Here is an 18,447-nt window from a genome sequence, read left to right on the forward strand (position 1 = left end):
GTAAGTTTCAAAGTGGGGATGGGAGAAATCATCCCTCCAGTCTGCAGGCGCAGACTCTAACTGCCATTGCTGGTGTTCCAGCTCACACACCTCGGCTGTAACCCGGTCTGTCTCATCCTCTGGGTCTCGGAAGGGTTGCATATCCTGGTATGATATTTTGGCGGTCTGTTCCCCTAGTCTGGGAGATACAGACCCACTCTGGCTTAGTTCCTGGTGACACATTTTAATCACCGCCGTCACTTGATCCGATGTAGCCCCTCCTGGGTACAGGGATAAGTGCCAAAGAATGTTCTTTTGTAGAGCACTCAGTCCGAGGCTCTCCTCTGGGGCATCCTGGTGCCGGTCCATCTCTCTCCAGTCCGCAATCAGAGTAGCCTTTCCTTTGCTACAAACCTCCAGGAGCTCTCTCGGTGTCTCTCGTCTGCAATCCCAGTTGGTGGTTTGGATTTCACCCAAGTCGTGGGATTCTTCCCACCGCTGCCAACCAATGTTACAGGGTCACCGTACCCAAGGCTGGGTACCCCTGTTTGAGGGCTGAGGAATCACCAGTCAGTCCCTCATACGGATCGCACTCAGCTATCCACGGATCATCCAGACCACCATTCGTCGTAAACCAAGAAGAACAACTCTTTATTGCACAACAAACCAAATTTATATAGATCCTTAATTCAATGAACACAAAACCCAGCCCCCAATCCCATCAGCCACATCCCATCACAAATCCCATCAGTATACAGGGGATGTATCAGGTGAGGGGATTACAGAATACAATGGGTTCCCCCACCTGTGTTATCCCCCCTGTAGTGCGGGTGCCGTCTGGGCAGTCAGGGCTGTGCTGGCTGATTAAGAGCCCCAGCCAGATTATAGGATCGTCTCTTTGAAGGCTGGGGGTGAATCCACATCAGTCTCTGGGCCGGTTACACACTAAACACAATATAATATATTACCGGGTCACGGTATACAGAACCGGACACAAAAGTGCTCCGTGACCCGGCTAAACTTCATATGACACATGAGCCAGCTAGCCTGGCCCTGTCACATCCATACCCTGCATAGTCATAGTCAGGTGTCACAACAATTTGCCTTACGAAAACTCCCGAGGTGTCCCTCTTTGGCTCTAAATCATTCACCCTTCCTTCCCTTATGGCCCTCTTTTCTGCTATCTCAAAATGTTTGGTGGGTGTGAGTGTATGACAATGTTTTACAACCCTGGAAGTTACAATAGCGTGTATAGCAACAGCAGATTATATATAAAAATCAAATTGTGTAAATAAAATACATTATTCTTCTGAAAATCTTACTCAGTTACAGAAATAGCCACATATACGTCACCAAGTCACATAAAGTATTAATGAATTCTAATGCAAAGTTTACATTGGAAAGTAAACTTGCATCTATATAAATTTGTACTAGTATCTTCACAGAAAGCATTTTTTATTATTAAAATACACTCCTATTTCAATGATTTGTGTGAAGCTAAGACAGAGAAGAAAGCCTGGGATGGACTTGGCTGCTGCTGAGCTCTTGGATGACTCATATTTACAAGTTAGTTTCCGTTTAGCAGCGAGACGAGGCAAGTGCTTCACATTTCAATTCAGCGCATGCACCCCAGACCACAAGAAAATGTCCTGTTTTGAATACACGACACAAAAAGATGTTCGAATAAGAAGCATTCCTCTTGCCATTCTAAAATATTTCATTTCTTTGTCTGTATTTGTATACATGTGGTGAGTACTAAGAGCATGTATTTTCTTTCATGTTTTGTTACCTTGTTACTGTTTAGTCGTAACCAGTTTTGCTTTTAGTATTGCGTTTGCATATGCATTTCTTTAGTGTAGTATTATTGTTAATAATTATTCTGTTTTAAGAAATTCCAACATTTTTTATAGTGATAGGCAATGTCCTTATCCAAGCAAACTAAGATACCGCCAGGGGTAAACATCCTGTTAGAAGACAACTGTGCAAACAGAATTTTCTGCAAAATGTCATATGTTCAGCCTCACAGATGTTTCTTACTAGGTAACTGTACTTTGCGGTTATTAACAAAACTTAGATTGTAGAAAAAAGAAGCATGGTTTAGATGAAATGACTAGCTGGTTATGCTTATTTATGCGAGATCCTTGTAATGCAAGGGGTATTGTGAAGACTGCTGCTAATGGCTTTTATACGTATTTGTTACCAGGTGTGTGGAAAGTGTTAGTTATCATATCCAATGGCATCTTGTGTTTACTTACTCTATAAAATAACCAGAAGTGAATATACATTTTATACCTGCACAGCCATCTTATGAGGCAGTATATAGATACACAGCATCTTGCGGGGTCATAACATTCTGTGTTACAATTGTGAGTGAGACTTGCAGATGTATGTATTTGACTTTAAAGGAGTGTTTTCAAGACCTGGCAGATGGGAAATGAATGGATGAATGAATGGGTGTTTGGGGGCAGAAATGGTACAAACAGGCTGTTTAGGGGGCAGAGATGGCACAGGCAGACTGTATGGGAGTACATATAAGCTGTTTGGGGACAAAGATGGCATGGACATGTTTGGAGAAGCAAACAAGTTGTTTGGGGGTAAAGATGGCACTGTGGGACATGTTGCTTGTAAAGTTGGGGTGGCCCAGGCCCTGTGGTTCTAGTTTCACCCCTGGTGTGACGTGTGGACACATGAGCTTGACCACGCCATAAAATATATGGTGCTGGTGTCCAACTATTTCCAGGGCTGCTTTTCATTCCCAGTCCGGCCCTGGGTTGAGCCCTTGGGTTCGAGCTGCCGTGTGATAATCCACCTGGCCCTTCAGAATACACTACAACCCAGACAGCGTAGAACAAAGTCAGAAAAGCCAGGCTCCGGAATGGAGAGGTACGGAATGTCGGGAATCAGGCCAAAAGTTGCTACAGGCAGCAATTGGGCAAAAACAGGAACTAGCGGAGGTCAGGATTGAAGAAGTCAGGAACATCAATGCAGCAAACTGGGTCAGACAGGAAATAAAACTATGAGACACTGCTACTAACAAACTAGCAGATAGACCATGCAAGGACAGTGGGAATAAGAGGGAGCCCTATATAACATTGTTTCTAATCCAGGCTTCCATCCAGTGTCAAAGCCTAAATATATGAGACTTTCAATGTCACTATTAGATGACCTTTTTGAAGTCTTGAGATAAGTGGCTCAATGTGGAAAAAACCCAAGTGCTAAAGTGTCCATTAGGGGCCACAATGAGAACTGGAACCCCCCCATGCTTCATCTTCAGAGGTCACACTTTCTGAAAATGAAAGGGAGTGTGTGTGAGAGAGAGAGAGAGAGAGAGAGAGAGAGAGAGAGAGAGAAAGTGAGAGAGATGAAACAAGACATCTGCAAGAAGCAGGCAGGAAGATATATGGGTGAATATAATTGATTTGGTTATATGAGACAGATTTGTATCCCATATTAAGTACCCCTTGGGCTCCTGGAAGGGGTTCTGTTTTTGGGAAGGTGGGTGGATTACTTCTTCCCCCTGGTACTGGGTGCCACATTTCCCCAATTACTAGAGACTCTAAAGACTGTGTAGCCTGGATACAGATTTGGAGTACCTGAATTTTGGACTTACAGGACAAAGACCTTTATGGTCAGTATTTGCACCAAGATCTGATATCCATCAGGTTTCAGCCAGAGGTCAGGAAACCTCTTGTGTTTACTATCTTCCCCACAGACTACATTAGCGACCCACTACTATGTGTATTTTGCTGTGACTATTGTGTGTAAATAACCCTTGTTCTTTATAAATACCAGCTAGTTAAACCAAGTTCCTGATTTTACCCTCAAGCATCTAGTCTCGACTGGTGTTTCTTGAGAGGAAGGCACTAGCGTCTGATATTCTGACATCATCTGATAGTGAGCAAGAGGTTCAGTGGTCACAGTAGCGGAGGAAGGCAACTGTAAAATACATAAAAAGAAGCATTCTAGCATTACTGTCTATATGTTGCTACAAAAGCCTTTAACTGCTGAACAGCCTCAAATTATATAAAATATACAATTTTTACTATCTGTTAATTTAGAAATTCTCATAGATAATCGTAAAAAATGTAGTGTTGAATAATAATACATATACAATAAATCATGAAACTGAATTTTGTAGGATAATTCTTAAGTTGTTTTTTTTTCCTCCTTTGACCATTTTGGTATTTTAGTATTTTGGTTCTGGTTTCAAAAATAGATATTAAATCCATCTAGGCAGTGTTAGTAATTTAAAAGTTAATAGGTAACCTCCCAACCTGTTCACTTAATTTAATTTAGGCTATCAAGATAATGTTTCGTTACTTGTTTAAATTAGAATGCATGTACCCTTCACATACCTAGGGGTAGCAACGCTGGATGAGAAAAAAAATAACATTTTATATTGGAATAAGGTTATTAGGGTGAGACTGGGGATATACACTCACTGGCCACTTTATTAGGTACACCTTGCACACATACCGAAGGTGTATGATTGGAGTGACTTTGGAGGCCATTGGAGTTCAGTGAACTCATTGTCATGTTCAAGAAGCCAGTTTGAGATGATGTGAGCTTTGTGACATGGTGCATTATCCTGCTGGGAGTAGCCATCAGAAGATGGGTACACTGTGGTCATAAAGGGATGGGCATGGTCAGCAACAATACGCAGGTAGGCTGTCGTGTTTAAACAATGCTCAATTGGTGCTTAGGGGCCAAGAAAATGTCCCCCACGCCATTACACCACCAGCAGCCTAAAGCGTTGATACAAGGCACAATGGATCCATGCTTTCCTGTTGTTTACTCCAAAGTCTGACCCTGAATGTCGCAGCTGGAAACGAGACTCATCAGACCAGGCAACGTTCTTCCAGTATTCCATTGTCCAATTTTTGGTGAGCCTGTGTGGTCATCTGCTGCTGCAGCCCATCTGCTTTAAGGTTCGACGTGTTGTGCGTTCAGAGATGGTATTCTGCATTCCTTGGTTATTTGAGGTACTGTTGCCTTTCTGTCACCTCGAACCAGTCTGCCCATTCTCCTCTGACCTCTGACATCAACAAAGCATTTTCGTCCACACAACTGCCACTGACTGGATATTTTCTCTTTTTCGCACCATTCTCTGTAAACCTTAGAGATGGTTTTGTGTGAAAATTTCTGAAATACTCAGACCATCCCATATGGCACCAACAACCATTAAAGTCACTTTAATCCCCTTTCTTCCCCATCCTGATAATCGTTTTGAACTTCAGCAAGTTGTCTAAATGCATTGAGTTGCTGCAATGTGATTGGCTGATTAGCTATTTGTGTTAACAAGCAATGGAACAGGTGTACCTAATAAAGTGGCCAGGGAGTGTATAATATAATTCTATGCTATGACAGCTTACATTAATATAATAACAGAATTTTACAATATAACATCTGTAATTAAATACAAATTATTAAGGTATTTGAAAAAACCTTTTTCCCTGAAAATTAAGGAAGTTTTCATTATCTTTTTTTTTACTTCTCTTACCTGCAGTTGTATTCTGATTACTGAAAAGGGCTATCAAGAAAAGGACTCTGTAATCAGTTCAGTTCACACAAAGGTTAAGGGCGTTTTAGATGCTGAAAACAGGATCTGGGATACTGCAGAGTATACAATACCATCACTCGTGAGTAATAACTCAAAAGGGATTTTTCATTTTTTAGCTGTATTAGAATTAGAATTCTGTATTAGAATTAGAATATTTTGTGCTCAACGAAAAAAATTACATATTATTAAGAATAACTTGTAGTATGTAATCATTAAAAAGCTTAAACAATACAACATATTATCAGCCACTCTGTATAATCACTGAATTACTATGGGCTGACTGGTTTCTCTGATTATTGTATTGACTGTATTCTATTTAGACAGAATGATTGTCTACCTAGCATAGTGACTACATTGCCACTATTTTTTCATTTGTTTTTACGCAGGGCACTAATTCATTCTTTGTTCTAACCAACATAGTAAAAACTGAAAATCAGGCACAGGGCCTCTGCCCAGAGGTAAGTGCATTTTTGCAGCTACCTTAAGAAAGTAGAGCAGCACTGAAATGGCAGTGAATATGCCCAAGAATTGTCAACTGGTTATGTGTCTATATGTAGATTTTTTTTACCTGTATGAATGAGTGTGAATGCATTGGATCTCACTTACACAGGGGGTTGGATCATTATCTTGTGAATTTGGAGTTCCGTTTAGGTATGGTGAAGCATTTGAACTTAGAAACATGGCTATGTGTTCATGAAAGGCCAACTAGTTTGTGTCCTACACATATAACTTGGTGAGAAATATAACTTCTGCAATTTATTGTGCATTACGGGCACGGGTGAGCTCACAGATTTGCTGGCTGTGTACAGATTTGATTAGAAAGCCAAATGGCCCAGTAAGATAATAGGTCATATACAGGGGCCAAAAACATCTCCAGCAATATTGGAAATGTTGATGGATGTATGGAGATGTTGTATAGAAATAAAACACACATGAATATAGTTTTTTGTAGGAGACAAAAACTAAGGCATTCCAGAGAACAACCGTCTGCTATTTAGGCATGGGAGAGGGATTCCTGCCAGAATTATTAGTGGGTGTTATCTGAAGAATATGTCAATTGTTCCCCCACATCATCTGGGATTTGCAAGAGAACCAACCACTGCTGCTGCCTTCTGTATCACCTCTGCTGGTATATATATGCAGAGGCAGTTCTCTAGGATATGAAATGAAATCTCAGTCCTCCCACTCAGTAAAGCCACACAGGGATCATTAGCAAGCAGTATTTGGAGGTCTTTGCCCATTACACTGCCGGGGGTTCACCCCTGCTCATAAACAGAGGTCTAATGGGACAAGGGGTGAAATGACAAGAAGTTTAAAGGGTTGAGCATATACACACACTATCCTTCCCAGGTGCACACGTACATTCCCCCTCACACATTCATGTCTATCCATGTACTGTCCACAAGCAAACACAAACATACAGACATACACCACACATATATCTACATACATACATGCATACATACATACACACACCTTCAGAGTCTTCTGACTAGGTGACATTCATCAGCCTTTTCTCTTCTTTCCTCCAGTCCAGGACATGTGGTGAACCTAGCAAAGTAAAGACTGTGGCACCAGCACAGTGCTAGGTGTATCGTCCTAAAGTTGTCCCTAAATAATAACTCTCCCCAGAGGGTTTCTATACACATTGTAGTTTGAATATTTAACTCATCTCTAGACTCTTTGTTCTCCTTATCACATAATACAAAATTAAAGCCCCATTCTATTACACATTTCCTGCATTTATGCACTATAGTACATGCCTTATAGAAGCCAAAGTTGACTTTAGGCTGCCATGAGAAGCTCAATGTACATTTGAATCTACATCAGGTTTTCTCCTTCTGCTAATCAGCTGGTGGCTCCCACTGAAGTCTAAGATGTGCAGTATAGTGTGGACCTATGATTCTACTCAGTTTAGTGGGTTTATCCTAAAATCTTGTTTTCTTTTCAGTTTCCAAACAGAAAAACTATTTGCTCACGAGACGATATTTGCAAAAAAGGCTACGCTGACCCACAAAGTAACGGTAGGTGCTCAGTTTCCTTTTAGTGTTGTTCTAAGTAATACATTGTTAAGGGAGAAACGCAGAACAATAGTTACTAACCTTATCATTAGTTACTTGTTAATGCTGCTGTTTCGAACCCTAATCTTTAACTAGGCATTATGAAGGACTGTCTCAACTCTCATATACCATTGTTATTGTTCCAATAGTATCTAGAATATCTTAAATTTTTTCTTGTCTAAAATAGTCTGTGCAACCATTCATGCTGTTTTGTAGGAATACAAACTGGGCGATGTGTACAATATAACTCTTCTTACAAAACCTGTGAAATCCGTGCCTGGTGTCCCGTGGAGTCCAAGAATACACCCGAGTAAGGCTTTATAAAGTATAATTTTAACCTTGATTTTGTTCTAATCACCATATTGCGAACGTGCTCTTGATAGCAAGTCAAGAACCATTTTCTGCTGGAAGCACAATGGTAAGTGGTAAACATGAAAACTCTATCTGCACTTTTATGGATAAGCAACAATTTTGTTACTTGCACCCTTAAATGCTTATTGTGGCTGAAATTTTTTTACATTTCCATTGTAAAGCAATTGCTCTGTATTTTGAGTTGTACATATTATTTCCATGGGAGATCATAGGAGAAAAATTTAACCATAACGTCATTTGTAAAGAAGGATTCAGTGTTTCAGAATCGTTGAAATTTACACTTGTTCACAATACTTTATTGTATGGACTTATGGTAGTAGAAAGAACTTTTTTCACAAGAGCTTCTTTGTCTCACCCTACTAATACAATTCCTACATTCACTTTTATTCTATTATATATTTTCAAAACAGAAGCAGGACTATGTTGGTAAAATGAGATTTGGTCTCTTCCAAAATAGTCATACAAACAAAATTCCATTCCATATTGATCCAGTTCTGAAAGGAAACAAATTCCTTGCAATGCCACCACCCATAAATAGAAGAAAAATAAAAACAAGGAGTCAAGTTCCTGTTAGAATTTTTATTTTTTAAATTTAATTAAAGTTAAAAAATAGAAACACAAATAATAAAAGGAACTAATATAGGCTTGTTGCCTAATATAAGAAAAGAGGCACAGTGTACAGCAGACCCGTGAGTAGGGAACTGGTTCTGGTACCTGTAAGGGAACTGATAATAACAGCATGGAAAATAAGGCAGCCTTTTCTAGAACAAGGGCTAAATAATGCATGATGTCTTTTAGTGACTTTCAAGAAATCTCCAGTTTTGAAGTATGTATCAAACCGGGCAAACTGAGCTGGTTGTTTTGGCATAAAATCACGTGATTTGGCCCTTAAAATTGCATGAAAAAAATGTTACTGAGACGAGCTATTGATGAATCTGTAGAGTAATTTAGGGGATACAGATCTGTTTTATTTCCCACTGTAGACACAAAGAAGTTTATGAGATTGTGTGGTTCATTTTCATATTTTTCAGTCCTGCTGTTCTGGGAAGTGCTGGGAATTTGACTGTTTTGATAAAGAACACCATTCACTTTGCTGAATTCAATTATACGACGTAAGTGCTATTTATTATACAACATCGCAATAGACTTTATATTTCTTTATAAGGCATTCCTGTTTCTAAATTAGAGATGACCACATTAATTTTAAACAGGTATCACTATGTTTTACTTAACACTATGCTGTTGATTTGTATGCAATTTTTTGTTAATAACAGAGATTATTAGAAACTTTTTTTTTCCTTTTTTTACATTACAGAAAGAACATCTTACCAGAATACAATGTTTCTTGCATCTACCACAGAATCAAAGCCCCCCATTGTCCCATCTTCCGATTAGGAGACGTTTTCAAGGAGGCTGGAGAAAGCTTTTCTCAAGTTGCTGTCCTGGTGAGTAGAGTTGGTCATGTTACATGCATGGGAATGGAGCAAGTTTAGTTAAGAACAAAAGAGAACAATTAGCTAAAATATTGCATCATCAGATATATTAAAACATATTTTAAGTGGTTCTGACTCAGTCTAGAGCTGCCAACAGTGGCCATTTTCACAAAAAACAGAGGAGGGCTGGCAACTTTTGGACTGGGGGCTAACATAAGCAAAATATACATTAGCACTTTTATACTCTTACACTAAAACATACATACAGGCTCCCACTAATTATTAAACACTGGTATATCTGGGAACTCTCTGGGTTTGACCTGGAGTCTCCAAGTTCTGTCCACTATCACCTACTCACCACCCACTACTAACATACTAAAGGCTAACTGTGGCTAGCCTGCACCTATGTGTGCCTAGCCCCATCTCTTTAGGAAGGCATACATTGGTCTCTGTGTGAGAGCCTTGGGATGCAAACCATAAGCATCACTATAGGGTGGCAAGGGGGGCAATTGCACCCCATAGATTTTTCCTTGCCCACCCCTTTTGCCCCCCGACCCCTGAGTTTGGAACCCCGCAGCTGCAGGGCCAAATGGCACAGTGCCATCTAAACGTATGGGCACACTGAGCAGTTGCCCAAGGGCCCTTGTTCTGGAAGCCCCGTGCCAGCAATGTGATTCACCACAAAGCCCCTAAGACAGTAGCGTATCTATAGGGAAGGGGTGAGCAGAGAGGCTGCCTGTCCTTCATCACCTCCTTTAGGACCGCGCAGAGGCAGGTGTAAGATTGTTGGCTGGTTGGGGAGATCACAATCCCCTTCTAACCGGCTCGACATTAGGGAGTGCGAGGTCTGTCACTTCAGGTCATGGCTTCTGTGCTCCCTAATCACTATGTGCCGACAATTTATGCAGAGCGCTGGGATATGATGCCATCCCCACGTTCTGCATCAATAGCCAGCGCATAGTGATTAGGGAGCACAAGTAGAGGTCTGAAATGACTGACCTTGCGCTTCCACAACTGGATGGAAGATGGAAGATGATTGAAGATTATGGAAAATGAGAAAGGTAAGAGATGGGGAGAAAGGAGTGTAAGGGCAGTGTATGTGTATATATGTGTGTGTTTGTAAGGAGGTGTGTGTAGCGGAAGTGTATGTGTATGGGCAAGTGTGTGTAAGAACAGTGTATGTCTATATATGTGTTTATAGGCAAGTATGTGTAAAGTCAGCAGGTAAGGGCAGTGTATATGTATATGTGTGTTTATGGCAGGCATGTGTAAAGGCAGTGTGCATGGTTAGTTGTATGTAAGGGCAGTGTAAGTGTGTATGTGTGTTCATTGGCAGGTGTGTGTGAAGGCATTGTATGTATATATGTGTTTATGGCCAGGTGTGTGTAAGGGCAGTGTCAATAAAATAACCTCTTTGAAAAAATTGCTGGGGGGGCACAACATTTCATTGTTCCCTCGGATGTAAAAGGAGCTAGCTACAACAACCAGGTAGCGTGAGAGCCTGCCGCTCTGTCTCGCACTTATTTGTAAACTATAAAGAAAAGCTTTTGAGAGTTTTCCTCTCTTTCTTTGAAGCAATACCCGAGACAGAGAGGAAAACTTTTAAAAGCTTGTCTTTTAAGTATTATGTTAATCCAATAAAAAGTATCACCGCATACTTTTTTCAGTGGCATGATTTAGTGGTGGGACTTATTAGTGCCCCGCCCAGTTTGACTGTGGTATATTATGGGCCCCCTATATATTGTTCCCAGACTCCAAACTGGTACAAACCCATAAAATGAAAATTTAGCACTGGCAGAAGAGGGCTGGAACGGGATGCAGGTGGTGTTTAAAAGATTTTGGTCCAGCACTCAAAGCTTTTTTTTTTAGAGCCCATATGAGTTAACCATATCAAGGGACAAAATACAAACACAGTAAAATGTTTTAATTTTTCAGTGCCAACCATATATATGGTGGGAAAAATGAGCCCTGGGAGCACTTAGCATTTAGTGATCGCGTCAAAATCGGCTCTTAAGACAAATGCCACCTTCTCCTCTGCCAGTGGCATATTTACTCTTAGCGCTTCCCTAGACATAACCCAGGGCAGCAGAAGGAAACTAGGAAAGACTGTGGCTCTCTATAGTGTTAATGGCCAGGTTGGGGAGATCAGTGTGTAAGCTTCTCATTGAGTATTATTAATTGATTTGTATAACACCTGCATATCCCACTGCACTGTACAATGGGTAAACAGGACGTACCAAGTAGCACAATTTGGACATAAACCAAAGATGAGAAGCACTACTCAACTGGGTCTACAATCAGGAATGACTGAAGACACATCATTTAACTGGTTTGTAAGTTTAAATTACCGTAATATCCTTTACAAGAACAAAGGGACTGGTGTAATATACATCAATGAATTTGGATTTAATGATCACTAACTGGATACATGGGAATTTTGCCTAATTACTTAAAGGCATCCTGGTTAGGCATTAATCTTAGAAAAGTCATGATTAGCATGCAGAGAAATCATTTTTCAAGGTTCACATAAGCGTAAGAAAACAATGAGAAAGAAAACCAGTCTTCACAGCATGTATGAATTGGTGTAGTTAAAGACCCTGCTGGTTACTACGTTAGGTAACAGTAAATGCATTATAGTGCTACGTCTATGTCATTGAACTTTATAACTCTGACTATGATAGCTCTTTTCTGCACTGAATGATGTAGGAGTGTAATTTCTTTTTAGGGTGGTATAATAGGCATTGAAATCAACTGGAACTGTGATCTTGATTTCTGGGCATTTAGTTGTCGACCTCACTACAGTTTTCGGAGGTTGGATGACAAAGTTGTTGATGAGCGTTTGTATCCCGGTTTAAACTTCAGGTATGGAATATGACAGGTAGAATACCCACAACACGTATCATGTTTTATACAGCATAATATTATATATGTATTTAGGGCTACTGTAATATCCTAATTTCCTGTCTGCGGTTAAAAGCATAGTCACATTTTTCTGCTATCTGTGACAAAAAGACTTTCTGGGACAAAGGGAGAAGATCTAAATTTTAACTGTTGGGTGAAGGTTTTTATGGAATAACAAAGTCTTGCGGTTCTTTTAATTCATATTTTTCTAATGAAACTGAATCATAACACAGGTCCAAGAGTCTAAGTTTGCGACATTGACTGTGGGCTGCATCAGTGCTAAATAGTGTCAATTTTTTTTCAGGTTTGCCAGATACTACCAATCTCCAAACAGAGGTGAAGAAAGGACATTAATAAAGGCCACTGGAATACGATTTGACATTCAAGTCTATGGCACTGTAATACATTGATTTATTATTAATTAGTCTGTGTTAGTTTTGAAAAAGAATAATTAGTTTCACTATAATAAATTAGTTATTAGACATGTTTTTTCAGGACAAATAGAATAAACAGAAATCAAACCCTGTTAGGCCCTTTTAAATGTGCCCACGTGTTGTGTGTATTTCTCAAAATGTTTGATTTATAAATACCGTATTGGCTCGGATATAGGCCACCCCCGTATATAGGCCGCCCCCGTATATAGGCCGCACCCTAAAAAAAGAAAAAACACGCTGCCACTCTGTCCCCCCCCCGAGATATGCTGCCACTGTCCTCCTCCCCCCCCCAAGATGCTGCCACTCTGCCCCCCCCCCCGACTTACCAGAGCAGACTCCCGGGTGTCTTGCAGGGCCGGCTGGGGACATCTACGCAATACGCGTATACAACTTCCGGTGCCGGCACCACCCCCCCCCTGTGGAAAGTGCTGGCAGGGGAGGCTGTCTGAGCGTATCGGAGAGTAGGATACGAGTCCCCTGCACCGCTGCGGGGGATCTGTATCCTAACCCCGCTGCCTGCCCAGCGTCAGGCGCTAGACCCCGAATATAGGCCGCACCCCCACTTTAAAGACTTAAAGTGGGGGGAAAAAGTGCGGCCTATATTCGAGCCAATACGGTATAACTTGCATCAGAAGAGTGACAATGACACTTCTTTTTAAATGCTCATCTCTGGGTTTTTACATTAGCATATAGTAAAATTATATGAGACAAACCAGAGGGAAAACAATTCACTAAATATTTATTATAATTGTCGTATTCTTATAGGGGGATAAATGGAATAGGGGCACAGTAGATAGTTGGATCAATTAGTGCAGAAAAACTGTTCTCTATGGAAACTGCTCTGTAGTGGTGTAGGAGAGTTGTTGTGAGCATATACATTACCGTTGTTTAATTGTCTAATGCTCATATTTTCTACTTTTTGCTATGTATTTCTTTTAATTAAAATATATTATGGATTCTTTTTAGGGAGGCCAGTTCAGATGGTTTCGGCTGATAATATTCATCGGTTCTTATTTGTCTTACTTTGGGTTGGTAAGTGTAGACTTTTTCCATACAAAATTTATTTCAGAAAATATGTTTCATGAAAACTGAGATTCCCTATTTGTTTTTGTTTTATATATACTAGGCCACGGTATTAATTGACATTCTCATCGGTCTATATTGTGAAAGCTGTTGTGATCCAAAATCTTCCCAGAAGTTTTATGATGATCTGAAATACGAAAAGGTCACTGGGCCCTCTATTTTAACGGTAAAGTACATTTGTTTTGAGGTAAATCATAAAGAAATATAGTCTGATATTCTTTAATTATGCCAACAAAATAAAAACCCATCAGGGTCTATCTATAAACAACTATTTTCTTTTCATCAAAGAAACCAACAAAACCTTTTTTGTCTTTCAAAGTCATGCCAGAAACTCAGGTTTGTTTCATTTGTGGATCACGATGAGATTATCATGGTGGATAAAGCATTGAATAGAAGTTTGCAGAAGACCAGAGGCCGACATATCAAGGTACATTTTAGATTTCAGAAGGTGATATAGTTGGATTCTATTTATTGCCAGTCTGACATTCTTATTCCCAGAATCTTGGATATCTGTAATACATAACTGTAAATCAACATGAAACATCTATGTGTCCTACAGGAAGAATAAATTATCATGTAAGGGAAGTGTAGTCGACCTAGTTTTGAAAGATGTCCTTTCACATTTCATGTTGTCAGACAAGTCCCCACCCTGACAGAGTGGGAAGAGGTGGTTGAGGCTTGACATTGTGAAACATGGCTTATCAACTAAAACATATACAAAACTGTCTTTGATAAAAGAAAACATCAGGGAGGACTCTCGCCAGGACTTCAGTATTTAGAGAGTCAGTCTGGCTCTTAATGCTGGATTGGGGTCTGCATGTTGGACGCCCCTGCTATAAACTCTACGGTTTATTTTGATAAACTGAAAATAATTGTTCCTTTAATTTAATGCCTCTTTTCTAATCTTTCTTACCATTGTCAGAGAGAAGCATTTGCAAACATCAATGAGACCATACCACAAAACTATTCTGAAACCACCACAGCCAGTGAAGCAGAAGCACAGCCACTTACCAAAGGAAACCTTGACCAAACCATTCTACGTCCTTCTTGGTGCCAGTGTTCAAAATGCTCCAAAATGAAGGCATTTGAAGATCAGCTTTGTTGCAGGTTGGAGGATGGAGAATGTATAACAAGATCCGATATGTTTAAAAGGCTGGTTTTGTCCAGAGAAACCTTGCTATATGTTCTCCAGTACAGTAATCCTCTTTTAAAAGCCAGTTCTGTAAGCAATACGGAATTACTTGACTGTGCAAAGAAACAGTACATTCGGTGGCGTTTTGCGTCTAATAAGGTGGTATTGGACTTTGCTGTTTTACCAAACTGCTGTAAGCATGAAATAGAAAGGGTATTTAAACATGACTTTGCTGAAACATCTTTCCATGATGTAGGTGCATCTTCCTCCTCATCAACCTACCACTCCTCAAAATAAAAATCTGGTCACATTTCATAATTTTACATTACTTTAATAAAGAAGTCTGAGTAAAAAGAGACTTCTTCCCTGGACACAATACTAGACATGTTTCATAGAAGTGATTGCTGTTTTAAATAATATACACACAGTAAAAACATTCTCCGCTGTGAAAAAAGTATTTTGTGTTTTTAACAAATTAAACATTTCTAATATAGAGTCAAGTAATCGTGAGGCAGTCTGATTCCATATCGCTTATAACACAAAGCACTTAGTTTGAAAGTATTTTTTACACTTTTACTTAACATTTTTATATAATCTATTTTTGCAATTTTGTACTGCATCTTAATACCTAACAAATGATCTATGGAACAAGATAGTATATAAAGCATTGCTAATTACAATATAAATCTATAAAGTTAAATGTATATTTTTTACATATAAATCCAGTTACTTTTCGGTAAAACCAACATTCTCCGGATATCTGTGTTATGCGGTAATTTCTGCATGCATTTTATACTTCATCTGGGCTACAATGCCCTTTGACCTTTTAATGAAGTCTCTTTAGTACATCAATCATAAAAAATAAATGTTCTATGTATTTTTGTACAAACAATTGTCTTCTCTCTTTATTACACAGATATCGGTTTATTAACATGGGGTCAAGAAATGTTGTCTGATTCCAAGATCTCTAATCATTTTATGTTTAGCGATTAACTTACATCACTTGGCCATTTAAAGGTATACATATGTATTGGGGGATCTTTTATTTTACATTTTTTGTATAGAATCGGCAAACGTAAAATAATAAATTACAAAGTATATGCCAATCAATTAACACGTTACAATGTTCGCTGGCGCAGTGATCTAGAGAAGAAACAGATACACACCATTCAAGTGTAGCTGTCAGATCTATCCACAAGACAGATTTACGTAAATTACGTACGAATCTCTGAAAACGAGACAGGACCCCCAATGAGTAAAAAGAGACTTCATTCCTGGACACAATACTAGACATGTTTCATAGAAATGATTGCTGTTTTAACTAAAAACTATACACAGACTTTAAGTCTTTAAAGTGGGGGTGCAGCCTGTAATCAGGGTTTAGCGCAGGGATGCGCAGCTTGTATCGCCCAAAGCCCTGGAGATGCAGTTTGGGACGCCGGGCAGATGTTTTGTTTTTTTTCATGTAGCCCTGCTGCGGGCAAGCAGCAGGGTGAGGATGCAGATCCCCCGCAGCGCTGCAGGGGACCTGGATCCTCCTATATGGCAGCCGGCCAGAGCGATCATAGAAGCCCCGGCAGAACAACAGCAGAGGTTGTCTACCCGCATCGCAAAGACGACAACCACCTGCCTTCGCTAGACACCATGGAGTCCTGGGATGCATTGGTAAGTCGGGAGGGTGGCATATCTAGGGAGCAAAGTGGCATATCTGGGAGCAGAGGGGCATATCTACAGTGGCGTCGGCACCGTTTGGCACCTCTCACTCTTCTCCGCGAGGCCTCTGCCTTGGTCGTGTTGCCGGCATTTCAAGCCGAGCGCCAGAATATGACACCATCAGCAGCGAAGCCGAGCGCACCACGGCAGAACAGGGAGACGGAGGCCTAGCGATCCCACCGCTGGACTTCTACAAGGTAAGTGAACTTCAAAGGGGGGAGAGGGTAGAAAGTGAGGAGGGGTAGATAGGGAGTGAGAAGAGGTAGATAGGGTAGATATGGAGTGAGAGGAGGTAGATAGGATAGATAGGGAGGGAGAGGGGTAGATAGGATAGATAGGGAGGGAGAGGGGTAGATAGGGATGGAGAGGGGATAGATATGGAGGGAGAGGGGGATAGATAGGGTAGATAGGGAGAAAGGAGAGTGGCAAGAATATTGAAATAAAGAGTCAGAATGAGAGAGAGAATGGATGGATTAATGTGTGGATGCATTAATGAATATGTGTAAATAATTTGTGTGAAAGAATAAATGATTGTGTGAATGAAAGTGAATTAGTGAGTGACTGTGAATCATAGGTGTATTATTGATATGTCAAAAAAGCAAAGATGGTATAAGCAGGGTGTTTAAGCACTGGGGACAAAGATGGCACAGGTAGCGTGTTTATGGGACAAAGATGGCGTACGCTCAGCTGTTTCGGGACAATGTTGACTCATGCCGGGAGCTTTGGCGGCAAAGATGGCACGTCCTATGTATGAGTAATTTGGGTGCTGGTCAGATTCTATGTGGGCAATGTGGATGCCAGGGGTGGCTTTGGGGTGTGTGACCTGTGATCTATGCCTGTATTACCTTTAATGAAGTTTATATAAGAGTTTATATGTAATTTCCAATTGATATATATCTGCAAAGCTGGGTTTTGTGTTTTTCTGTTGATCTGTATCTGCTATGTTTCCAAACAATATTTATGTTTACCTGCAAATATAGGATTTGTATGTCTTATTCAGTTGATCAGTACCTGGAGTGCTGTTTCCATGTGTTGTTTATTTGATCTATACCTGCAATGCTGGGTTTGTGTGTTCTGTTGGTTTATACCTGCTATGTTTCCATACATTATTTCTGTATACCTGCAAATTCAATGGGTTTTTTTCTCTTACGGTATATCTGAATAGTTTTTCGTCCATTTGCACAGTCTACTTCTTATAGTAGAAGGACATCTTACAAGAGCCCAGAGATCCCATCTTATCTTGTAATTTTAACATGACCATAAGGTATGCAAGTTGCATAGGACCTTTATCAGGGAATGAATAAGTCTTCTACGGCACTTATAATGCATGTACACGTCTAGAGCAAACTAAATCAAACTCTTTTATACACCATCATTCTCCTACCACTCTCAGGCACCACATACCTTCCGAATGTCAGGCCCCTGTCCTGGGGATCATGGGACATCTTATGACCCATCCTGATCGGCCCAGGTAGCTGTAAAATCAATGGAGGCCAGTGCTGTTCGTTTAAATGAATAAAAGGACACTCCAGCTATCATAATCTCTTTGATGCATTCAATAGCTGCATGACTTTTTGTGGCATCACCCTTGCAAGCGCATACAATATTCTTGCACACTACATACATACATACATACATACATACATATCCCCAGAGTATGAAAGGTATAGAACAAAAAGGCAGACACTATGCAAGACCCCCTGCTACCTTTATCAAGGGTTAGATGTATTCACTCAGATTAGATAGATCCATTCCCTGATAAAGGAAAATGTAACTACAG

At 40.2% G+C, this 18,447-nt stretch overlaps 1 protein-coding gene across 1 annotated transcript; it reads left to right on the forward strand.

Moving 5' to 3' along the window:
• The first annotated feature begins 1,500 nt into the window (after positions 1-1,500).
• LOC149289088 (P2X purinoceptor 4-like) lies at positions 1,501-15,251 on the forward strand. Its single transcript, XM_089491009.1, has 13 exons — positions 1,501-1,727; positions 5,486-5,618; positions 5,926-5,997; positions 7,491-7,563; positions 7,816-7,909; positions 9,003-9,083; positions 9,287-9,416; positions 12,130-12,266; positions 12,610-12,703; positions 13,706-13,771; positions 13,866-13,988; positions 14,142-14,249; positions 14,745-15,251. The coding sequence occupies exons 1-13, from the start codon at positions 1,501-1,503 to the stop codon at positions 15,249-15,251; spliced, it is 1,845 nt and encodes a 614-aa protein (XP_089347135.1).
• The last annotated feature ends 3,196 nt before the right edge of the window (positions 15,252-18,447 follow it).

Source organism: Sceloporus occidentalis, unplaced genomic scaffold, assembly GCF_023333645.1.
Source record: "Sceloporus occidentalis isolate IW3139 unplaced genomic scaffold, rSceOcc1.0.p SCAF_48, whole genome shotgun sequence".
Lineage (NCBI taxonomy): Eukaryota > Metazoa > Chordata > Lepidosauria > Squamata > Phrynosomatidae > Sceloporus > Sceloporus occidentalis.

What these genes read in the sequence shown, in the direction of transcription:
- LOC149289088 (XM_089491009.1), top strand. Translation starts at nt 1,501, where the DNA reads ATGGACTTGGCTGCTGCTGAGCTCTTGGATGACTCATATTTACAAGTT. An exon ending in CACAGGGCCTCTGCCCAGAG is followed by an intron (nt 5,998 to 7,490) that starts GTAAGTGCATTT and finishes TTTTCTTTTCAG; the next exon opens with TTTCCAAACAGAAAAACTAT. An exon ending in TATCCCGGTTTAAACTTCAG is followed by an intron (nt 12,267 to 12,609) that starts GTATGGAATATG and finishes ATTTTTTTTCAG; the next exon opens with GTTTGCCAGATACTACCAAT.